This window comes from Bos indicus, chromosome 10 (assembly GCF_029378745.1).
Source record: "Bos indicus isolate NIAB-ARS_2022 breed Sahiwal x Tharparkar chromosome 10, NIAB-ARS_B.indTharparkar_mat_pri_1.0, whole genome shotgun sequence".
Lineage (NCBI taxonomy): Eukaryota > Metazoa > Chordata > Mammalia > Artiodactyla > Bovidae > Bos > Bos indicus.
In genome coordinates this window covers 86727468-86748593 of record NC_091769.1, presented here as the reverse complement: position 1 = coordinate 86748593, position 21126 = coordinate 86727468, and the positions used below count along the sequence as shown (strand labels likewise).

Genomic DNA, 21126 nt, shown 5'->3' with positions numbered 1-21126 from the left:
TAAACAGTAATATGGTGGCTGCCGTATCGTAATTACACAAAATAACATTATACTGCTATCCTTATGCTACTAATAAGTGGATTATTTTGGAACAAGGGGATCTTAACCAGAGAACCTGAGGTCCATGGGGCTTCACAAAACATGGGGTGGAGGTGGGGGGAGAAATGACATCCTTGTTTTCAGTAATTTCTAGTTCCAATTTAACAGTACCTTCAATCAGGAATGTAAGCAGCAAAGCGGAATGGTACTAGCAGTGCCTGTGACCCTGCCGCCCAGAGACAGCAAGTACTCTAAGATTCTTCTACAGTTGTTCAGTTATCTTAGAAAACCCCTTATTCTCAGGAGTTCCTTGGTGGCCTAGTGGTTAGGACTCTAGGTTTTTCACTGCGGTGGCCTGGGATCAGTCCCTGGTTGGAGAACTGAGATACTTGCAAGCGGCAAGGCACAGCCCCCCAAAAAAATCACTTATTCTCACAGTATTTAAAAATTAATAGAGTTAACAGACCCACAACTAAGTCATGTTATTTAGCACACTAATAAAAAGCATACATATCACAAACTTGGTTTTGAAAAATATTCTGAGACTATATTTCAATACAATTTATTTTCTTTGTAGTCTTGTGTATCTTTAAAATACACCTAAAAAACATTAGTCTGAGAAGAGACCCACAGGCTTCCCCATACTGCCAACACCACTCACTACACCAAAAAAGGCTAGGAAGCCCTGTTCTAGATAGCCCCATGTGCAACAATTCTGATCACCAGCATATCTTAGACCAGAGACATGATAAACTGGTGATGTGCGGATCGAAACCAATCTGCAGACCTGGCTTCTTTGTTCTCATTGTGCTTTAAAAAAAAAAGTTGAGGGGGGCTTCCCTGGTGGCTCAGGGATAAAGGATCTGCCTGCCAATGCAGAAGACCCAGGTTCCACCCCTGATCCAGGAAGGTCCCACATGCCACCACAGAGCCACTAAGCTGGTGTGTCACAACTATGAAGCCTGTACTCTAGAGCCTGGGAGCCTCAACCACTGAGCCTCTTGTGCCGCAGCTACTGAAACCCTCATGGCCCAGAGCTCATGCTCAGCAACAAGAGAATTCACCCCAATGAGACGCCTGCACACTGCCATTAGAGAGTAGCCTCCACTCACCCCAGCTAGAGGAAAACCTGTGCAGCAAGGAAGACTCAGCACAGCCAAAAAAAAAAAAAAAATTTTAATGTGTTAAAATAGATAAATAAAATCGAGGGACTTCCCTGGTGATCCAGTGGGTAAGACTCCACACCACCAATGCACACCAATGCAGGAGGCCCGGGTTTGATCCCTAGTCAGGGAGCTATAATAGATACCGCATGCCACAACAAAGACTGAAGATTCCGTGTGCCACAACTAAGACCCCGTGCAGCCAAATAAATGAATTAAAAATATTTTTTAAAAATTAAAAAAAAATTAAATTATTTTCTAATCTTTTGCAATTAGAGGAATTCATATAAAAATATAGATTTCTGGACTTCTCTTGAAAACCCTGGTGACCCTGGGCTCTCCCTTTGGCAAGGCAACAGTCAAGCAGAGACGTGCACATGCTTCTGTCAGTACAGACCCTCACTGTCCAGGGTTCAGCACCTTCACCACTTGGCCTGCCTTAGCCATTTCCTGCCAGGCCCCAGAGAGCACTCTGCGCTTGTGACTCCTGGCTAAGAAGAATGTCTGTAATCATGTGAGGCTTCTATATACCCCGAAAGACTAACATTTTCCCTGGCCCATTATATTCAATCTCTTTCTACACATCACTATAAATTGTTAGCTAAGAGAGATGGGAATACCAGACCACCTGACCTGCCTCTTGAGAAACATGTACGCAGGTCAGGAAGCAACAGTTAGAACTGGACATGGAACAACAGACTGGTTCCAAATAGGAAAAGGAGTACGTCAAGGCTGTATATTGTCACCCTGCTTATTTAATTTATACGCAGACTACATCATGAGAAATGCTGGTCTGGAAGAAGCACAAGCTGGAATCAAGATTGCTGGGAGAAATATCAATAACCTCAGATATGCAGATGACACCACCCTTATGGCAGAAAGTGAAGAGGAACTAAAGAGCCTCTTGATGAAAGTGAAAGAGGAGAGTGAAAAAGTTGGCTTAAAGCTCAACATTCAGAAAACGAAGATCATGGCATCTGGTTCCATCACTTCATGGCAAATAGATGGGGAAACAGTGGAAACAGTGTCAGACTTTATTTTTCTGGGCTCCAAAATCACTGCAGATGGTGACTGCAGCCATGAAATTAAAAGACGCTTACTCCTTGGAAGGAAAGTTATGACCAACCTAGATAGCATATTCAAAAGCAGAGACATTACTTTGCCAACAAAGGTCCATCTAGTCAAGGCTATGGTTTTTCCAGTGGTCATGTATGGATGTGAGAGTTGGACTGTGAAGAAGGCTGAGTGCCGAAGAACTGATGCTTTTGAACTGTGGTGTTGGAGAAGACTCTTGAGAGTCCCTTGGACTTCAAGGAGATCCAACCAGTCCATCCCAAAGGAGATCAGTCCTGGGATTTCTTTGGAAGGTCTGATGCTAAACCTGAAACTCCAATACTTTGGCCACCTCATGCAAAGAGTTGACTCATTGGAAAAGACTCTGATGTTGGGAGGGATTGGGGGCAGGAGGAGAAGGGGATGACAGAGGATGAGATGGCTGGATGGCATCCCCAACTTGATGGACAAGAGTTTGCGTGAAGTCCGGGAGTTGGTGATGGACAGGGAGGCCTGGCATGCTGCAGTTCATGGGGTCGCAAAGAGTTGGACACGACTGAGCAACTGAACTGAACTGAAGAATTTGGCAGAATGAATTTTTTTTAAAGGACTGCACACTGAACAATTTCTGAGTGAGTATAATACAGAAACATATGAACAGGCTCTGGAACAAAATTCAGCCTCAAGAGTCAAAGATAAGCATTTCTTTTTATAACTTTATGTGAAAACATTCATAAATCCCTGCTGCCACTTGCCCAGCCCTAGCAGGAACACCGTGCCAAGCAGACACAGGAGGACTGGAACCATAAGGCCAGACACTCCATACTTCTCATTCCCACAGCAAACTTGTAAAGCCCAGGTACGGAGTTTTCCTAATGGTCAATCACTGTTATATTGTCTTTACAATATTGTTATAAGAAAAGCAGTGGGAAGTATAATATAAGAAACAGCACAGTACAATGCTCAAGAGCGTGTGTTCTAAAGTTTCCTAGAGCTTATCTCTATAAAAACGATCAATACGAAGAGGAATTAGCTGAACTGTTTCACTCTAGCAATAAGTAATATTCAACTATGGATAAACGATCCAACTAATTTTGTAAATGCACAATTCATATATTAAGAAATGGATTTCTATTTTTTCTACTTTTATGTTTATTACTTATTGAAGTTTTAATTTACTCATACTGTTTTTCTCAATTTTGTATATTCATTAAGATTGTGACATAGCTTAATCCAGGGTACATATTCAGTTTCTGGAGATACAATGATCACAATAAATTTAAAAGGTTTTTTGGAGTTTGTGTCCTGGTTTCAAGTTGGGGAAGGAAAGCACGAGGTAAGCGTGGAATACACTGCTATGCCAAGAAAGAGGGCGGTCACAGGGCTGAGAACACGCCACAGGGTCCTGAAGGGGCTCCCCAAAGCCAAATTTGAGGCAATTGGAATGTAAGAATGAATGCTGACAGAAATAGATTTTTAACTCACTTATAAAAAAGAAAACCACCCATGAATCCACACTGATCAGAAGGTGAGAAAGCTATACTAGCTGTCTAGGGCGGAAATCCAATACAAGCGTCATCAAGGCATGGGCAGGGCTGCGTTCCTTTCTACTGGCTCCAGGTAGGATCCGTTTCCTTTCCTCTTCCAGCTTCTGGAGACTGCCCCCATTCCCTAGCTGGTTGTCCCTTTCTTCTGTCTTCAAGGCCACCAATGGCAGGCCTAGTCCTTCTCACACTGCATCAGGGTGACGCTTCTTCCGTCTCCTTAGTGACTGTCCTCTTTCTGATAAAGCAGTATATTCCACGCCTATCTTGTAATTACATCGGGCCCACTTAAAGAATCTCCTTATCTTAAGGGTTAGCTGATTAGCAACTTTAATTCCATCTATGACCTCAATTCCCCTTTGCTAAGTCAGGTAACATTTTCACAGGTTCTGGGGATTAAGAAGTAGACATCTTTGGAAGATTATTATTCTGTCTACATATAAGGGAAAGCTCTTCTTTACAGAAAAGCCAGCTAATAAATGTAGCAGGACAAACTGAAATATAAAATCACTATTTTACAAAAACTGTGATAGTAAGTGATTCAGACAAAAATCAATGAACACCAATGAGTGAGAGGCTAGTGGAGAATAGGTTATTCAGACATCTCAATACATCACTACAGAGAATGCTTATAACAAGAGGCAAGAGCACCTTTAGAATGAAGCAATCTGGTAAACACTATCTAACCAAACAATTTAACTTGTCATCACTAATCATGCAATAAAATGATGCTATATGCTTCCTAATGTGATACACTGAGTGCCACATGACTTCACTAAGTGATAGTCCTGAAAATTTTTTTTCAACTTTTTTAACCTGAATCTAAATATGTGAAATCAATCTGACAAGCCCAAACTTAAGGACATCCACAAAGCAACTAGTCTGGAATCTTTACAAATGTCCATGCTATGAAAGACAAAAAAAAAAAAATCCACTAAATGGATGTAGATAATAAAGGAGACTCAAGAAATATGACAACGATATGCAACCTCTGATTGGATACTCAATTGGGAGGCGGGGGCGGGGGGGGGGCAAGATAAAGGACAAAATTGGAACAATAAGAAAATCTGGGCGGAGACTATATATTAGATAAGAGAGTTTCAGCAATGGCAGATTTCCTGAGGGTTATCAATGTACTCTGGTTATAGAGAGGATCCCTTGTTCTGAGGATAAACATGTTGAATAAGGTATTTAGGCGTGATGTACTTGAACTAATTCTCAAATGGTTCAGAGACAGAAAGAGAGAGAGAAGCAAACATGACAAAATGCTAATAATAATGTTAATAATTATGAAACTAGGGAAACAGTATACATGAATTCACTGTACTATTCTCATAACGTGGGAGGTTTTATTTTTTTAAATAAAATGTTCAGAAAAATGAAAGAAAACCAGGTCTTTTTCATTATAGTAACTGATCACTGACATGCCCAGTTTTACATGTAAAAAGCCCAAGCCTCAGAATCTGCCTGCAATGCAAAAGACCCTGGTTCGATTCCTGGGTCGGGAAGATCCCCTGGAGAAGGGTTAGGCTACCCACTCCAGTATTCTTGGGCTTCTCCAGTGGTTCAGATGGTAAAGAATCTCCTGCAATGTGGGAGACTCGGGTTCGATCCCTGGGTTGGGAAAATGGGAAGATCTCCTGGAGAAGGGAAAGGCTACCCACTCCAGTATTCTGGCCTGGAAAATCCCCATGGACAGAGGAGCCTGGCAGGCTACAGTCCATTGGGTCGCAAGAGCTGGACACGACTGAGTGACTAAGCACACATCAACTGCTGGGGACCAGGACTGCACCTGATTCTCGCCTGCTCTACAGTGCCTGCCCCAGGCCACAGGGAAGATGATCAGTAAGGTGTTTGGAAAAACAGTATCTCTGGAGTCAAACTGCCAAGGTTCAACTTCTGGCTCTGCTACTTCCTGCCTGTCATCTTAAATAAGTTATGTGATTTCACTATGCTCAATTTCCTCACCTATAAAATGAGGTTGATAACAAAGGAACTTATCTCCCAGGGTAGCTAAAAGCATTGAATCAGTTAATACATGTTGAGCTTTTAGAATAAGAAAGCTTGCTGATAAGGGAATTTCCTGACAGTCCAGTGGCTAGAACTTGAGGCTTTCACTCTGTGTTCAATCCCTGGATGGGAAACTAAGATCCCACAAACCACAAGGTGTAGCCAAAAAAAGAAAAAGAAAAAAGTTTGCTGATACATAGGAAAAAATTTTGTATAGTGGAAAAAAGAAAAACCACACTGCAAAATAGCTACAAATATATATACTGATACACAGAATACATAGTAAATTATACACTTGGGCTTCTTCTGAAATATCTGGGGCTTCCTTGGTGGCCCAATAGTTAAGAGTCTGCCTTGCAATGCAGGGGACATCAGTTTGATCCCTGGTCCAGGAAGATCCCACAGGCCACAGAACAACTAAACCCATGAATCACAACTACTGAAGCCCATCCCCTAGGGCCCGTGCTCTGCAACAAGAAGCCACAATGAGAAGCCCGCACACCGCAACTAGAGAGCAGCCCCCACTCACCGCAACTAGAGAAAGCCCAAGCAGCAATGGGAGAAGGCAATGGCAACCCACTCCAGTACTCTTGCCTGGAAAATCGCATGGACTGAGGAGCCTAGTAGGCTGCAGTCCATGGGGTCGCTAAGAGTCGGACACAACTGAGCAACTTCACTTTCACTTTTCACTTTCATGCTTTGGAGAAGGAAATGGCAACCCAGTCCAGTGTTCTCACCTGGAGAATCCCAAGGACGGGGGAGCCTGGTGGGCTGCTGTCTATGGGGTCACACAGAGTTGGACACGACTGAAGTGACTTAGCAGCAGCAGCAAGCAGCAATGAACACCCAGTGCAGCCAAAAATAAATAAATAAAAGAGCAATACCTGATAAGCCTGGGCTCCTCTCCCCAGACAGAATCCAGTGGAGAACTGCAACTCTAAACTGAATCTACCAACTGCTCAAGTCACAACGACCTCAGCCATGTTTTCTTCCATATAAAAACAAGAGGCAGGGCGAGCAAACTGCCAAATATCCAACACCTAAGACTCTAACACACATCGCATCAATTCTACTATGAGACTGTAGAACTGTCTCGTCAACCACTCACATGCATCCCAAAAGACAATCTGAAGGACTAGGACAACCGGCAAGTCCCAGAACGAACTGCAGCACAGCAGAGACAAACAAGGAGCCTATAATCTAACTGCCGGCTCAGAAGCACCTAGTGATGTGCCCTAAGGAGTCTGTGGAACTAGAAGGAAGATAAAACTAACATTTTTTAAAATTACTTTAGAATTCAAGAATAACCCTTTCAATGGCAACACAGTGTGTTTTTGCCTCCCTGTCAGAAGACTAGGTCCTTACCTGGACTACTGACTCTGGCAGTCACTAGCCACATGTAACTTGAGCACCGCAAGGGTGACTAGTATGACACAGGAATTGAATTTTTCATCTTATTTAACTTTAATTAATTTTTAATTTTAAAACTCATACTCAGTTTGGTCTCAGTACAAGTTGGAAAACTTATTTGGAACAACTTGAGCATAGGAATTTACTATAATTTCAAACTATAACATTTATGAAATCTAAACACAGACCAAATGCTTCCAGTGAGAACTCTGTACCACATGGCGAGGTACTAAAAGTGCAAAATACACCCTGGATGTGAAATATCGTCACAATTTTCTTATACTGAGCAAATGTGAAAATGATATTTCAGATTAAATAAAATACATTATTAAAGTTAATTCCACCTGTTTCTGCCTTTTTTTTTTTTTTTAATAAAGCTACTGAAGAATTACACCACATTTCTGTTGGACAGTGCTAGTCTACACAAATGCAAACTGATGAAAATGACACATTCAGGGACAGAACACAAAATGCTTCATTCCAGGAAAAGATTACTTTAAAGGGAAAATATCTGTTGCCTCTAAAATGCAATTCCGCTTAAATATTCAAAGCATGTAATTTTGGGAAAAACATGGATATGGTGAGTAAAAACATATTCCTGGAATATTTCACAAATAAAGCATATGAAATCTTATTGTATGAAAAATATTAACAGTGAATTCAATAAAACATTTAATAACAGAAAAAAAAAGGTTGGAATCTCACACTCTAAGATCAACAGGAGATAACTAATGCCCCAGATACACTTCTCAAGGGGATTTAACCCAGGATTACTATTTGAGCAGATCTATGTCAGCTATATTTTAAGACAGAGGGAAAAAAAAAAAACACCAACAGACCAAGAGTGTTTAGCAACCCAGAAATCTCAGGAAGCAACTAATAAAACTCATTCAAATTGGTCTTTTCATAAAGGAAGGTGAAGAAAATTATTAAACCTCAAGGAATTAGGAATATATAGAAAATTCAAAATCAATGTTTGACAAAACAAGTTTAGTGGCTTTTTTTAAAACATAGGAAAAAAATCTAAAAACTTATAGGTTCTAGAAAATTGCGACTGCTTGAATAATGGCATGATTACATCAATGGATGCTAATGTCCAATAAATGTTAGGTATTCTAGAAAAGAAGGGTCTGCCTATTGCTACAGAATACATGGATTCATTTGTGTGACAAGCAAACCAAAAAGAAACATGTTTGAGGGAAGGATTATTTACTTCTGCTGTTTTTAACCTACCTTTGATGCTTTGACTCTAACCATATTTAGAGGGAGATTCTCAACAAACGTTAGTAAATCTTCAGTGACTTCAACTTCTGTGAACATGAATGAATCACGTGCCTTCAAGTAGTAACCTAGCAACTCGCTGAAGGGATTAGAATGCCAGGACCCTTGGGGAGGGAGGAAAATTCAAATCCCAGAAGCAGGTGCTAATCCTCCTCTGAACTCTGGCTTACTGTGGGGCAAGGACAGACGTTAGAGTCACTCACAGTAGAGTAGATCTTGTTCAACAAATAGAGTAAGCAGCACAGATTCTGAGTGCCTACTATGCGCTAAACATAACGTGATCGCATTCTCACAATGCCTGCAAGGTAGCTATTATCTCCATTTCACTAATAATGAAATGGATTGAGAGACTGTAAGTGATTGCACAAAATTCACAACTAGTAAATGCCAAAGCTGGGATCTGAAGTATTGACTCAGAACCCATGTAAAGATGCTTTCCACTATATCACACAACAAAAGTTCAGATGTGTGGGATGTGACCTTTGCAGACAGCTACAGGCTAAGACCAGGATTCAGAGCACTGCTTAAAATCAAAGATGAGTGAAGGTAAATGAAATAAAGACTATGGTTTTTCTAGTAGTCATGTATGGATGTGAGAGTTCAACCATAAAGAAGGTTGAGTGCCAAAGAACTGATGCTTTCTAATTGTGCTGCTGGAGTAGACTCTTTTGAGAGTCCCTCGGACTACAAGGAGATCAAACCAGTCGATCATAAAGGAAGGACTGATATTCAATGGAAGGACTCATGCTGAAGCTGAAGCTCCAATACTTTGGCTGCCTGATACAAAAAGCTGATTGACTGGAAAAGACCCTGAAGTTGGGAAAGATTGAATGCAAAAGGAGAAGGGGGTGGCAGAGGATAAGATGGTTAAATAGCATCACTGACTCAATGATTCATTGAACATGAATCTGAGCAAACTCCAGGAGACAGTGAAGGACAGGGAGCCTGGCGTGTTATAGTCCATGGGGTAGCAAAGAGTCAGATATGACTTAGCGACTAAGCAACAAACAATAATAGAAAAACAATAGCAAAAATAAGCAAAATAAAAAGCTAACTCTTTAAAATGATTCTCCAAGTGGACAAACTTTTAGTTAGAATGACGTAAAAGAAAAGATTCAAATCACTAAAATCAGAAATGAAGGGTGGATATTACTACTGTATAACAGAAACAAAAAGGATTACAAAAGAACACAACTATATGCAAACAAAATTACATAAACTAAATAAAATGTGCAAAAAGCCCAGAGAAACACACAGATTACCAAAACAGACTCAATAAGAAACAGAACAGACAAGTAGAGGTTGAACCAGTAATCAAAAACCTGTCAACAAAGAAAAGCCCAGGACTAAATGCTTCACTGGTGAATTCTATCAAACATTTAAAGAACTGTGGTGGTGATTTAGTCACTAAGTAGTGTCCAACTCTTTCAACCCCACGGACTGTAGACTGCCAGGCTCCTTTGTCCATGGGATTCTCCAGGCAAGAATAATGGAGTGGGTTGCCATTTCCTTCTCCAGGGGATCTTCCTGACCCAGGAATTGAACCCAGGTCTCCTTCATTGCAGGTAGATTATTTACCAACTGGAACTCTTTACCAATGAGGGATGACCATTTAAAGCCAATCTTTTTCAAACTCTTTCAAAGAGGAAGGAGCCCATTCTGTGAGCCCAGCATTACCCTGATACCAAAGCTAGATAAAGGCATTAAGAGAAAACCAGAAAACAATATTCCTTATGAATATAGATGCAAACATCCTCAATAAAATACTAGCAAACCAAATCCAGCAGCATATTAAAAGGACTATATACTATGCCCAAGTGAGATTTAGCTTAGGAATGCAAGGCTGGTTCGGTATACAAAAGTCAATCAACATAACATACCACATTCATAAAATGAAGGAAAAAAGACATAGAATCATCTTGATTGATGTAGAAAAGGCATTTGACAAAATCCAATAGTGTTGTATGAAGACAACACTCAACTAAGGAATAGAAGGGAACTTCTTCAACATGATAGAGGGCATTTATGAAACCCTGGAGCTAACATCAAACTGAATGGTAAAAGACTGAAAGCTTTCCCTGTAAGATTAGGAATAAGACAAAGATGCCCATTTTCATGACTTCTATTCAACACTGTACTGGAAGTTCTAGGCAGGTAAGGAAGGAAGGGAAGGAGGGAGGGACGGAGGGATTGATAAATCTCCATTTACTGATCACATGATCTTACATAGAAATAATCCTAAAGAATACACACACACACAGTATCAGAGCTAATAAATGAGTTCAGCATAAGATCAGTATACAAAAATTCATAGTATTTTATACACTGACAATGAACAACTCAAAAATGAAATTAAGAAAACAATTCCATTTACAAGAGCATCAGAAAGAATAAAATACCGAGGAATAATGTTTACCAAGGAGCTATAAGACGTGCACACTAAAAACTGTAAAACATTGCTAAAGAAACTAAAGAAGACCTAAATAAATAGGAAGACATCCCATGCTCATGGACTAGAAGACTTAAACGTAAGATGGCAACACTTCCAACAGCAATTTACAGATTCAATGTACTCCCTACCAAAATCTAAACAGCCTTTCTTGCAGAAATGAAAAAGCTGGTCCCAAAATCATGGAATTGCAATGGACCCTGAGTAGCAAAAAAAAAAACAAAACTTAAAAAAGAAGAACAAACTTAGAGGACTCACATTTCCCAGTTTCAAAACTTAGCTCAAAGATACAGTCAGAAAAATAACATGGCACTGGTATAAGGATAAACATACAGAATGACAGAATATTAAGAGTCCAGAAATAAACCCATACGTTCAATAGTCAATTGATTTTCAACAATAGTCCCAAGATTATTCAACAAGGAAAGAACAGTCTCTTCAACTACCCATGTGAGGGATTATCCACACGTAAAAGAATGAAGGTTGGACCCTTATCTCACAGTATGCAAAAAAAGTTAACTCAAAATGCATCAAAAGACTGCTTAACTCTAAATGTAAGAGCTTAAACTATAAAACTCTTAGAAGAAAACATAGGGATCATGACTTTGGGTTAGGCGATGATTTCTTAGATACGACACCAAAAGTATAAGCAATAAAAGAAAAAGTAGATAAACTGAACATCATCAAAATGAAAAACTTTTGCCACGAAAGAAAACTATCAAGAGCATGAAAAGACAAACTACAGAACAGGAAAAAATATTTGGAAATCATTTTTCTGATAAGGTTCTAGTATCCGGAATGTGTAAACTCTTACAACTAAACAACAAAAAGACAAGCAACCCAATTAGAAAATAGGCAAAAACCTTGATAGACATTTCTCCAAAGAACACATGTAAATGGCCAAAGGGGACATGAAAAGATGCTCAATGACGGTAATAGGGAAATGCAAATCATAACCACAATAAGATACCATTTCACACCATTGCTGGTGGGAATGTAAAATTGTACAGTCACTGTGAAAAATCCTTTGGCAGTTCTTTAATAAGTTAATCACAGAATTACCATCCAACCCAGCAATTCCATTCCTAGGTATATACCCAAGAGAACTGAAAACAAACAAAAGATTGTACATGAATGTTCACAGTAGCACTATTTACAAGAGTCAAAAGATGGAAACATTTATCCGCCAACTGATGAACGGATAAACAAAATGTGGTGTATCTGTACAACGGAATATTATTTGGGCTTCACTTGTGGCTCAGCTGGTAAAGAATCCACTTGCAATGCAGAAGACCGGGGTTTGATCCCTGGGTTGGGAAGATCCCCTGGAGAAGGGAAAGGTTACCCATGCTAGTATTCTGGTCTGGAGAATTCCATGGACCGTACAGTCCACAGGGTTGCAAAGAGTTGGACACAACTGAGCGACTTTTACTTTCATATTTATCCATCAACTCATGAATGGATAAACAAAATCTGGCATGTCTGTACAATGGAATATCATTCAGCCACAAAAAGAATGAAGTTCTGATATATGCTACAACATGGATGAACCCTGAAAATATTATGCTAAGTGTAAGACGCCATACACAAGAGGCTACATGGTGTGTGGGACCATTTATAAGAAATATCCCGACTAGGTAACAGCATGGAGGCAGAAAAACCAGTGGTTTCCAGGAGCTGGGATGAGGGGGTTGTGGAATGACTGTTCAGTGGATACTGAGTTTACTTTTAGATGAAAATGTTCTAGAACTAGTAAATGATGACGGCGGCACAATACTACGAATGTACCAAATGCCGCTGAGTTGTCCACTGAAACGATGAAAACAATAATTTTATTATGTGTATTTTACCATAATTGAAGAAAACAATTATCACTAAACTTTGTGTGATAATCATTTCACGATACATGTAAGTTAAACCACCATGCCACACACCTTAAACTTTCTACAGTGCTGTATGTCAATGATCTCTAAAGAAAAAAAAACATAAATAAACACTTGTACACATAACTCTAAAAACAAAAAACAAGGAAAAAAATTTAATATGCAGAAAACAATTTAAGGAATCATAAATAATCCTTTCAAGTATAAAACATCATGAGAGTCTTCTCCTGACCAAGGCCCTTTCCCTAAATGTGGTTATCACTTTCTCCAAGGCGAGGTTATCAGGGCCATGACCAGCCCTGCCCTCTCTGGGGAAAATCATACCTACCTCCAATTACTCGAATATTGTTGTCCTTTGTCAGAATAGCCTCAGCATGGAATACCAAAACTGGAATTCTCCTGCAGCCTCCAGTCCACATGATGCATGGATGATCTCTACAACCGTAACAGAAGGCTTTATTAATTCACAGCTCAAACTCTGAATTGACAATTGAAGCAGATCACCGGGGTTGGCTGCTTAGCAACTTTCCCCTTCTTCTGGAACAAGCATTCCAAAAGCGCTGCGGGAAACCAGTTCTCTCCCATTCTCAATCACGTGGTCCGTTCCAGATGAACTCCATCCCTGGGGCAGGGACAGGCCTCGATTGACGTCAGCCAATCAGGGTTTTCCACACCCTAGTTATAGGTACTGGTTCAGGGATGAGGACATGAAGCAGCTGGAGACAGTGTGTTAGGAGACAGTATGGCCCTCTAGGAGAGCGATGCTTTCTTCCCCTTCTGCAGCAGCTGTAGAGAGATGGCCTCCTCCCCTTGACGGTGTAAGAGAATGAGGTCTGGAAGTGCAGTTGTCACTGTGAGCAAAGGAGAAAGTCAGGGGGAGCCTGGCTGAATGAGAGAGATGAGACCCTGCGTGGCAAACGTGCAGGTACAGAATCAAGTCCTTCCTAAATATGAGTTAACACACTCCGTTTATTATTTAGGACAATTTATGTCTTAGTCCCCAGGACAGACAAGAATCCTAACTAAAAACTAAAATAATCACAATAACTGACATACCCCTTTTACACCGTATAGTCCCTTTTTAAGCCAATTTGAGGACCCATCCTAACAGTCTGAGCTAGGAAACCTAAAGAAATACAAGTATTCCAATTAAGACTATATGTTTGAAAGCAAGCCTATACTAAATGGAACAATATTTTCTTCCAGAAGAGGACCTCTAACTTTCTCTTACCTTCCAGAATCTCTGTTAAATCAATCTCAAATGTGTATTTATTCACAGATTAGAAAAATCTTCAACTGCCTTAGTGCAGGGAGGCAGGAAAGGAAAGAAATGGCCTGGATCCCTCTTATGTGTCAAGAATTACACTAAGAGCTATCAAATTATCTCATGTAATCCTCTTGCCAGTACTTAGAATCGAAGAAAAGGTGTCTCCGAGAGGTTATGTAATTTCCTCAGAGTCATACAGCTGGTTGTGCAAGGGAACAGGCATCTGACCCAAGTGTCTGTGTTCTTTCCACTCTTCTATCTCCATAATCCCATTTCAGTGATATTTTGCATAAACATTTTAAACTGAACCCCTGAGGAATTGAAATTAATCAGTATCTTGTATGGAATAAGATCCATTTATTATTATTATTATCATTAATCCAAAGATTCAGGCTGCTCTCAAAAACTCACATGACCACACCCCTTAAAAAAGCCATACCACAAACCTCAGGGCCAAGTTAGACACTCCCAACACAGGTTGAAACAGATCCACGCTTTGAATGTATAGGCTGCCAGTCTACCATTCTCAGAAGTGAGGCAGCTTTACACTTAGGATGAGTTGCCAAGAGATTTAGTGAAGAAAGCAGAGACTGCTACACCTAGTTCATTCCCTGTTTTCTAGAAATGGAAAGTGCATGTTTAATGTTGCTGCAATTTGACTTGGGTGACAGTGACCATTTGAGAGAAATGGTGTTTACAGGGTGCAAGAAGGATTTGTGTGTGTATCTATGTGTGTGATTTGCTTTCTTTTCCATCTTAATCAACATCCCTGGTGGCTCAGATGGTAAAGAGTCTGCATGCAATGTGGGAGACCTGGGTTTGATCCCTGGGTTGGGAAGATCCCCTGGAGGAGGAAATGGCAACCCACCCCAATATTCTTGTCTGGAGAATCCCACGGACAGAGGAATTTAGTGTACTACAGTCCACAGGGTCACTAAGAGTAAGACACGACTCAGCGACTAAGCACAGTACCATCTTAAACACCTGTAAAAGGGACCAGATAATTCCTATGATCCCTTTCAATGTTTTTTTTTTTTTCTCCCGCTACACATCTAAGTCAGAGGATAGAGGTAAAAATAAGCAGGTTGAGCTATCAAGCTTTAGATAGAAACTTTGGAAATGGACTAAAGTTCCTTGTCAATCCACCTCTAACTGCAAACTGGCACCAATCTGCCTTAGCACCTACAAATGATGCATTACTGATAAAAGGTAAAAATGTTTGACAAGAGTCAGGAACACAATAAGCACACACAGCTAACAAGAGCCAAGGCCTGAATCATACTGTCTGTAGAAAGTCACATCCCTGACAGAGAATCTTTTCATTTACAACCTCTGAAAAGAGAAAACAGGTAGCAGATGAATTGTTAATTCAGTAAGGTCAAACTAAAAATACTTAAGGCAGGCACTGCATTGTCACTAAAAGCACGTTCCCACCAGTTGGCGCTAAAGGGAAAAGATTCAAAGTGATTAGGAAACTGAAAATTGGGACTTTAAATATTCATTTACACCAGAAACCAGGACATATTAAGAAATTACACTTTTACAGACATGAAAGAACAAAAAACTTGGATTAGTAACCAAAGTAGACTAGTTTTATGGCTTACTTTATTGAAAGCCTAAGAACATTTTGGTTTTTAAACAGTTATTTCATGAGGAATAGATATTATTCACTCTTGGGATCCAGCCTACATAACTCAAAGCCTCTAAGCCTCATTCATCCCAATGTCTGTGCTGGAAATGCCTTCCCCACTTTCTCTGTTCACCTAATCCCACTCTCTATAGCCCAGCTCATCTCACCACCTCCCTGGAGCCTTCCCCAGCTCCTGCAGCCCACAGAGATGTATTTCTCTGAACTGTAGCACTCGCTGTATAATCATTTGTTGAAAATGAAAGCTGCTCAGTCATGTCTGAATCTTTGCGACCTCAAGGACTATACAGTCTATGGAATTCTCCAGGCCAGAATATTGGAGTATGTAGCCTTTCCCTTCTCCATGGGATCTTCCCAATCCAGGAATCAAATCCAGATTTCCCGCATTGCAGGCAGATTCTTTACCAACTGAGCTATGAGGGAAGCCCATCATTTGTTGAAGATCTTTTTAACTGATGTAAAGCCAGCTTTTACAATCAGAATTAGATATTTTTTAAGGACTAAAGAACCTATATACCAAATGAACATTTCCACATTTATATGTATAAATTTATAATTTGGGATCCCCAAGGAAAATATAGAAAAAGAGCCCCTTTACATTTACTATTGCAAAGAATGTCGTCCAAAACAAGGATGCCTGGACAGTTTCTAGCTCTAATGTCCAGGATTGCAAAGCATGAATACTTTAATACAGCCTGGGGATCTGAGCAGATCTAGCAGATGTCCATGGAGAGACATCTTGGGATCAAGTCAACATCCTAGATGATTTAAGACCTTTGAACTTGCAAAACTTTAGAAATGTAAGCATGTTCCTCCAAGTGTGAACAAGATTGACTTTAAGATTCCTAAAGTATAAAACAAGTGTTTCATAGACATGAGCTGATGGAACATTAATAATCAAAACTCAACAGTAGGAGTTTAAAAGTAAGAGGAGCAAATGTCCATCAATTTGAACTGGGGTGAGGTGGGGTGGGATTACACCTGTATTTTCACTAACTTCTACTAGAAATTTAGCATTTCTCAATTGTGAATATAGGCAACAAACCACAGTACTACTAGCATTACCTGCCCCTTCGACTCCATCTGAAATGATAGCTTTTTTGTACCATATGACATTTGTTGCAGACATCTCAAAATAACATTGACATTTATCACTACTTTCAAGTTATGGCAGTTACTAAAACTGCCACTAGATCCCCTGTGATTACAGTCTTCTCATCTGGTATAATGAGGATGGACCACATCTGGCAAGCTTCTACCCTCAAGCAATCATTCAGTTACCAAATGGTGAAGGCTCCCAGTGGTGGTCTAGGTATCTATGATATCCCTTTGTATCCTCCACTTACAAGTGTTAATCAGACACAACCCAAGGACAGGGAGCTTATGCAAACTAAAAACAGTCCTCATGTCGCTGTCTTTAGAAAGCAAAATTTAGGTTTTACCTTCTAAATGAATGATCTTGCTAAATACATTAACAAACATGCCATATATTCATTCATTTAGTCATTCGGGCAGCAAGTATTTATTGAGCACCTACTAGAATAAAATTAGTCTGAGTCATCTAAAATAAACAGAAATCATGTTGAGCATCTAAAGCTCTCAATATTCTGACTGTGTTTGACTTACCTAAATAGCAATTTTATACAATCCAATCTGATACTTGTTGGGCCCAACCTATAAGCCCACTAATAAAAAGGACAGTCATGAAGTAAAAGTTAAAAGAAGATCTTGAATCAGAAAGACGGATGCCTGCAGAAGAAGTTAAAAATGTGGAGAAACGGCTAAGAGGCAGCACACAGAAAAAGTCACAAGATGGCAAAGTGCCCAGAGGAAATTATCCATTTAATTATCCTGAATGAGAATGACCCAAATACATTAATAATAACAAATCTCTTATTATTTTCTATGACCTAACAGTGATGAAAAGCCTTTCCCCAAAGCTTTACTAATGCTTCAATAATTTTTTTCTAATTAAATAATATAACCTTCTGCTGGATTATAAGAAATATACTTTAAAATCAATATTAAATCCAGCAGGAATAATGCTTTATCACTTGTATGGCACTTTATAATTTAAAGGTACTTTGATTTTCCAACAAAGGTCCGTTTAGTCAAGGCTATGGTTTTTCCAGTGGTCAGGTATGGCTGTGAGAGTTGGACTGTGAAGAAAGCTGAGCACCGAAGAATTGATGCTTTTGAACTGTGTTGGAGAAGACTCTTGAGAGTCCCTTGGACTGCAAGGAGATCCAACCAGTGCATTCTAAAGGAGATCAGTCCTGGGTGTTCTTTGGAAGGACTGATGCTAAAGCTGAAACTCCAGTACTTTGGCCACCTCATGCAAAGAGTTGACTCATTGGAAAAGACTCTGATGCTGGGAGAGATCGGGGGCAGGAGAAGGGGATGACAGAGGATGACATGGTTGGATGGCATCACCGACTCGATGGACATGAGTTTAGGTGAACTGGGGGAGCTGGTGATGGACAAGGAGGCCTGGCGTGCTGCCATTCATGGGGTCACAAAGAGTCGGACACGACTGAGCGACTGAACTAACCATTCTACTCGATTTAGCCTGGCAGAAATTATCTCCACTTTTCAAATGACATAGCACATGAATCCTAGTGGACTTATACAGAATCTTAAAAACTAACCTTATCTTTAAGCCAGATTCTCTCTTTGCTGTCTATGTCATGTAATAATATTAAAGGAGGCAAAATATCTAAGAGTTGCAAAATCATGGAAATCTAGGTCTAAATCTCAACCTATCACTTAATCTCTATGCATCCCTAAGGAAGTTCTTTGACATGTATGGGGCTGAGCTTAGTTAAATGGGAATAATAAAATCTTCAGATGTTATTGTTAAATGGGATACAGCAGTTAAAGCCCTTACCATCACCTATAGCAGCTACACTTAGCACTGTCTTCATTTATATTCTTGTGAGAATCCAGCAATGAAGAAACTTAACTCTTATCTAAAAGAACTTGAGAAAGCCATGGACAGTGCAGGCCTCAGAATTCTAATGGCCTGTCCCACACTTATTCAAATAACTTATTATCATCCTAAAGGCTTTGGAGAAAATAACCAATGTCACAGTGCTGGGAGACCTATTTTTCTTAGGTATCTAAAAATTTCAAAATCTCCTATGTAAGGAGCTCTGATCAAGAGTTGATTAAGAGCTATTACCTGTACCATCTAGGGCTGATGTTCACTCATGACGCCAGAAACAGAGCCTTATCTCATTTCAGATAGCTGATGGTCCCCACAAAAAAGATCCCAAACTAGACCATGTATGGAGACTAAAACCAGAGTCAGATAACACCAAAGGAAGGATATTGGTAAAAGAGGAGAGGAGTAAAATAAGAGAGAACTATCTTCCAACATGAAGGCAAAGGGTCAAAAGCAGGCTTGCTATTACTTACTCCTGGCTTACCACCTCCTCATCCTCTGAGGATGATGCTGTTTCCTCCAGGTCCCGGGCCATCACAACTGGCATTTCCTTTAGAGTTTGTCATGCAGTCAGCAGACGGGGGCCTCAGAGACCTTTCCTTGCACATTCACTGGATCAAACAATTTGGGTGGCACAGATTCCTGCAAGAGAGACAAAGGATCTGAAACATAACCCAGCTGTCTTTATGTTCATTATTAACGGCGATCTTTTATGTAACTAAAACAGATATTTATGTAAATAGGGTCCAGCCTCTAGAAACTTACCTTTTTTCACAGTGCCTCACATATGGCACAATGATCAAGATTTTTTTTTGTCTGTCCTCTGTGTATTTGAAGAGAGGCTATTAAGTTTCCTGTGTTTCTTACATACTAAATGTAGTATGTAAGAAAGTTACATACTATGTAGTATGCAGTAGTTACATACTAAATCTAATGTGCACCAAAATGATAGGGTTACTTAACTTTTAGGAAAATCTGAGGTATGCGGCTGATTACCTAAAACGTAGGTTCCTTGATAGCAAAACCTGACATGAGCTAAAATGAAAAACACAACTTTTAAGATCCTTCCAAATATTTCTTTAGAGTATATATAAAATACGATCATGATTCCACTGAAATAAATACAAGCAAAAAATGAATATATTCTGCTGAATCAAGGTTGTAAATAGCAGCGGGGGTGGGCGGAGGGGAGAGGGGTCTGTCCTTACAAACGCTCTCAAAAATTATTCTCCCTTACTGAAAACCACAAACTATTATCCGAATATCGAATAGACATTAAAATTAGCCCATTTCTAATTATAATACTTTAATAGAGAAAAGGTACACTTCATAGTATGTTTGAGGATGGACTAGAAATAACAGATAAGAAAATGTTTGAATGACCATAATCCTATTACTCAAAGATTACCATTGAATCTTTCCAAACCTTATTTTTCTATGCATTAATATATGTTGTTGCTATGTTGCTAAGCTGCTTCAGTCGTGTCCGCTCTGACTCTGTGCGACCCCATAGACGACAGCCCACCAGGCTCCCCCATCCCTGGGATTCTCAAGGTAAGAACACTGGAGTGGGTTGCCGTTGCCTTCTCCAATGCATGAAAGTGAAAAGTGAAAGTGAAATCGCTCAGTCGTGTCCGACTCTTAGCGACCCCATGGACTGCAGCCCACCAGGCTCCTCCGTCCATGGGATTTTCCAGGCAAGAGTACTGGAGTGGGGTGCCATTGCCTTCTCCGCATTAATATATGGGATAATCTAAACAGGGGGCGAGGAAAGCCAGCTCCGACAAGGATTCCCTACACATGTTCAGCGAAATGGGCAGTATGGAACAATCTCAAGGCTTTCTACCGAGTATCCCCAACAGGATTTCTCAGTATTTCCCAAAATGTTGGGAAGTCCCTTAAATTCATACAAAAGAAACTAAACCTCCAAGCGACGAAGGGATGCCAACCTGTCCTAGGCTGCGAGCTGGGCAGTAACAGACAGGGCGATCGGAAGATTGAGGGCACTTGCCCGAGTAGTGACCTCTCCCTAAAGGGATAAGGCTCTCAGATACACCCATGGCTCAGCCCTTCCCAGGGAAGTCCTCAGATGCTCCCCACGGAAAGGACGCGGGGAGCCGCAGCCGCTGCGATTCAGCCCAGCGCGCCCGGAAGCCAACAGCTGTCCCGGACAGGGAGAGGGAAGTGCAGTGGTCGGCGCCCGCCCGGACTCGGGGCGCCCCTCTCTTCGGGGAGGAGAGCGCGGGCGCAGGCGTTTACCTGTTTCATCTTCCCATCGCTCGGGGCGGGCAGGCAGGGACAGCGCTCTGCGCCTACCTCCCTCCTCCTTCCCCAGCCGGGCTCAAGGCCGCAGCCGAAGGCGGCTTCCCCCGTTACTACAACAACCAACCAGCAACCGCCCGCTCGGACTCACTGCGCAGGCGCCTGCGCCCCGG

General features: G+C 40.6%; 1 protein-coding gene across 12 annotated transcripts in view; it reads right to left on the bottom strand.

The window, feature by feature from the left end:
- The window catches only part of TTLL5 (tubulin tyrosine ligase like 5), a 317814-nt gene that overhangs the window by 296417 nt on the left and 271 nt on the right, over positions 1 to 21126 (bottom strand). For 11 of the 12 annotated variants that reach the window (XM_019969274.2, XM_019969282.2, XM_019969276.2 and 8 more), the window contains exons 1-3: positions 20951 to 21106; positions 19165 to 19333; positions 13161 to 13267 (exon numbers count right to left, since the gene is read on the bottom strand). In XM_019969274.2, the coding sequence (XP_019824833.2) occupies positions 13161 to 13267; positions 19165 to 19238 (181 nt within the window). In that variant the 5' untranslated portion in view covers positions 19239 to 19333; positions 20951 to 21106. Of the gene's footprint in view, positions 1 to 13160; positions 13268 to 19164; positions 19334 to 20950; positions 21107 to 21126 lie in introns of those variants that run through there. The other variant, XM_019969275.2, reaches the window with a different exon arrangement.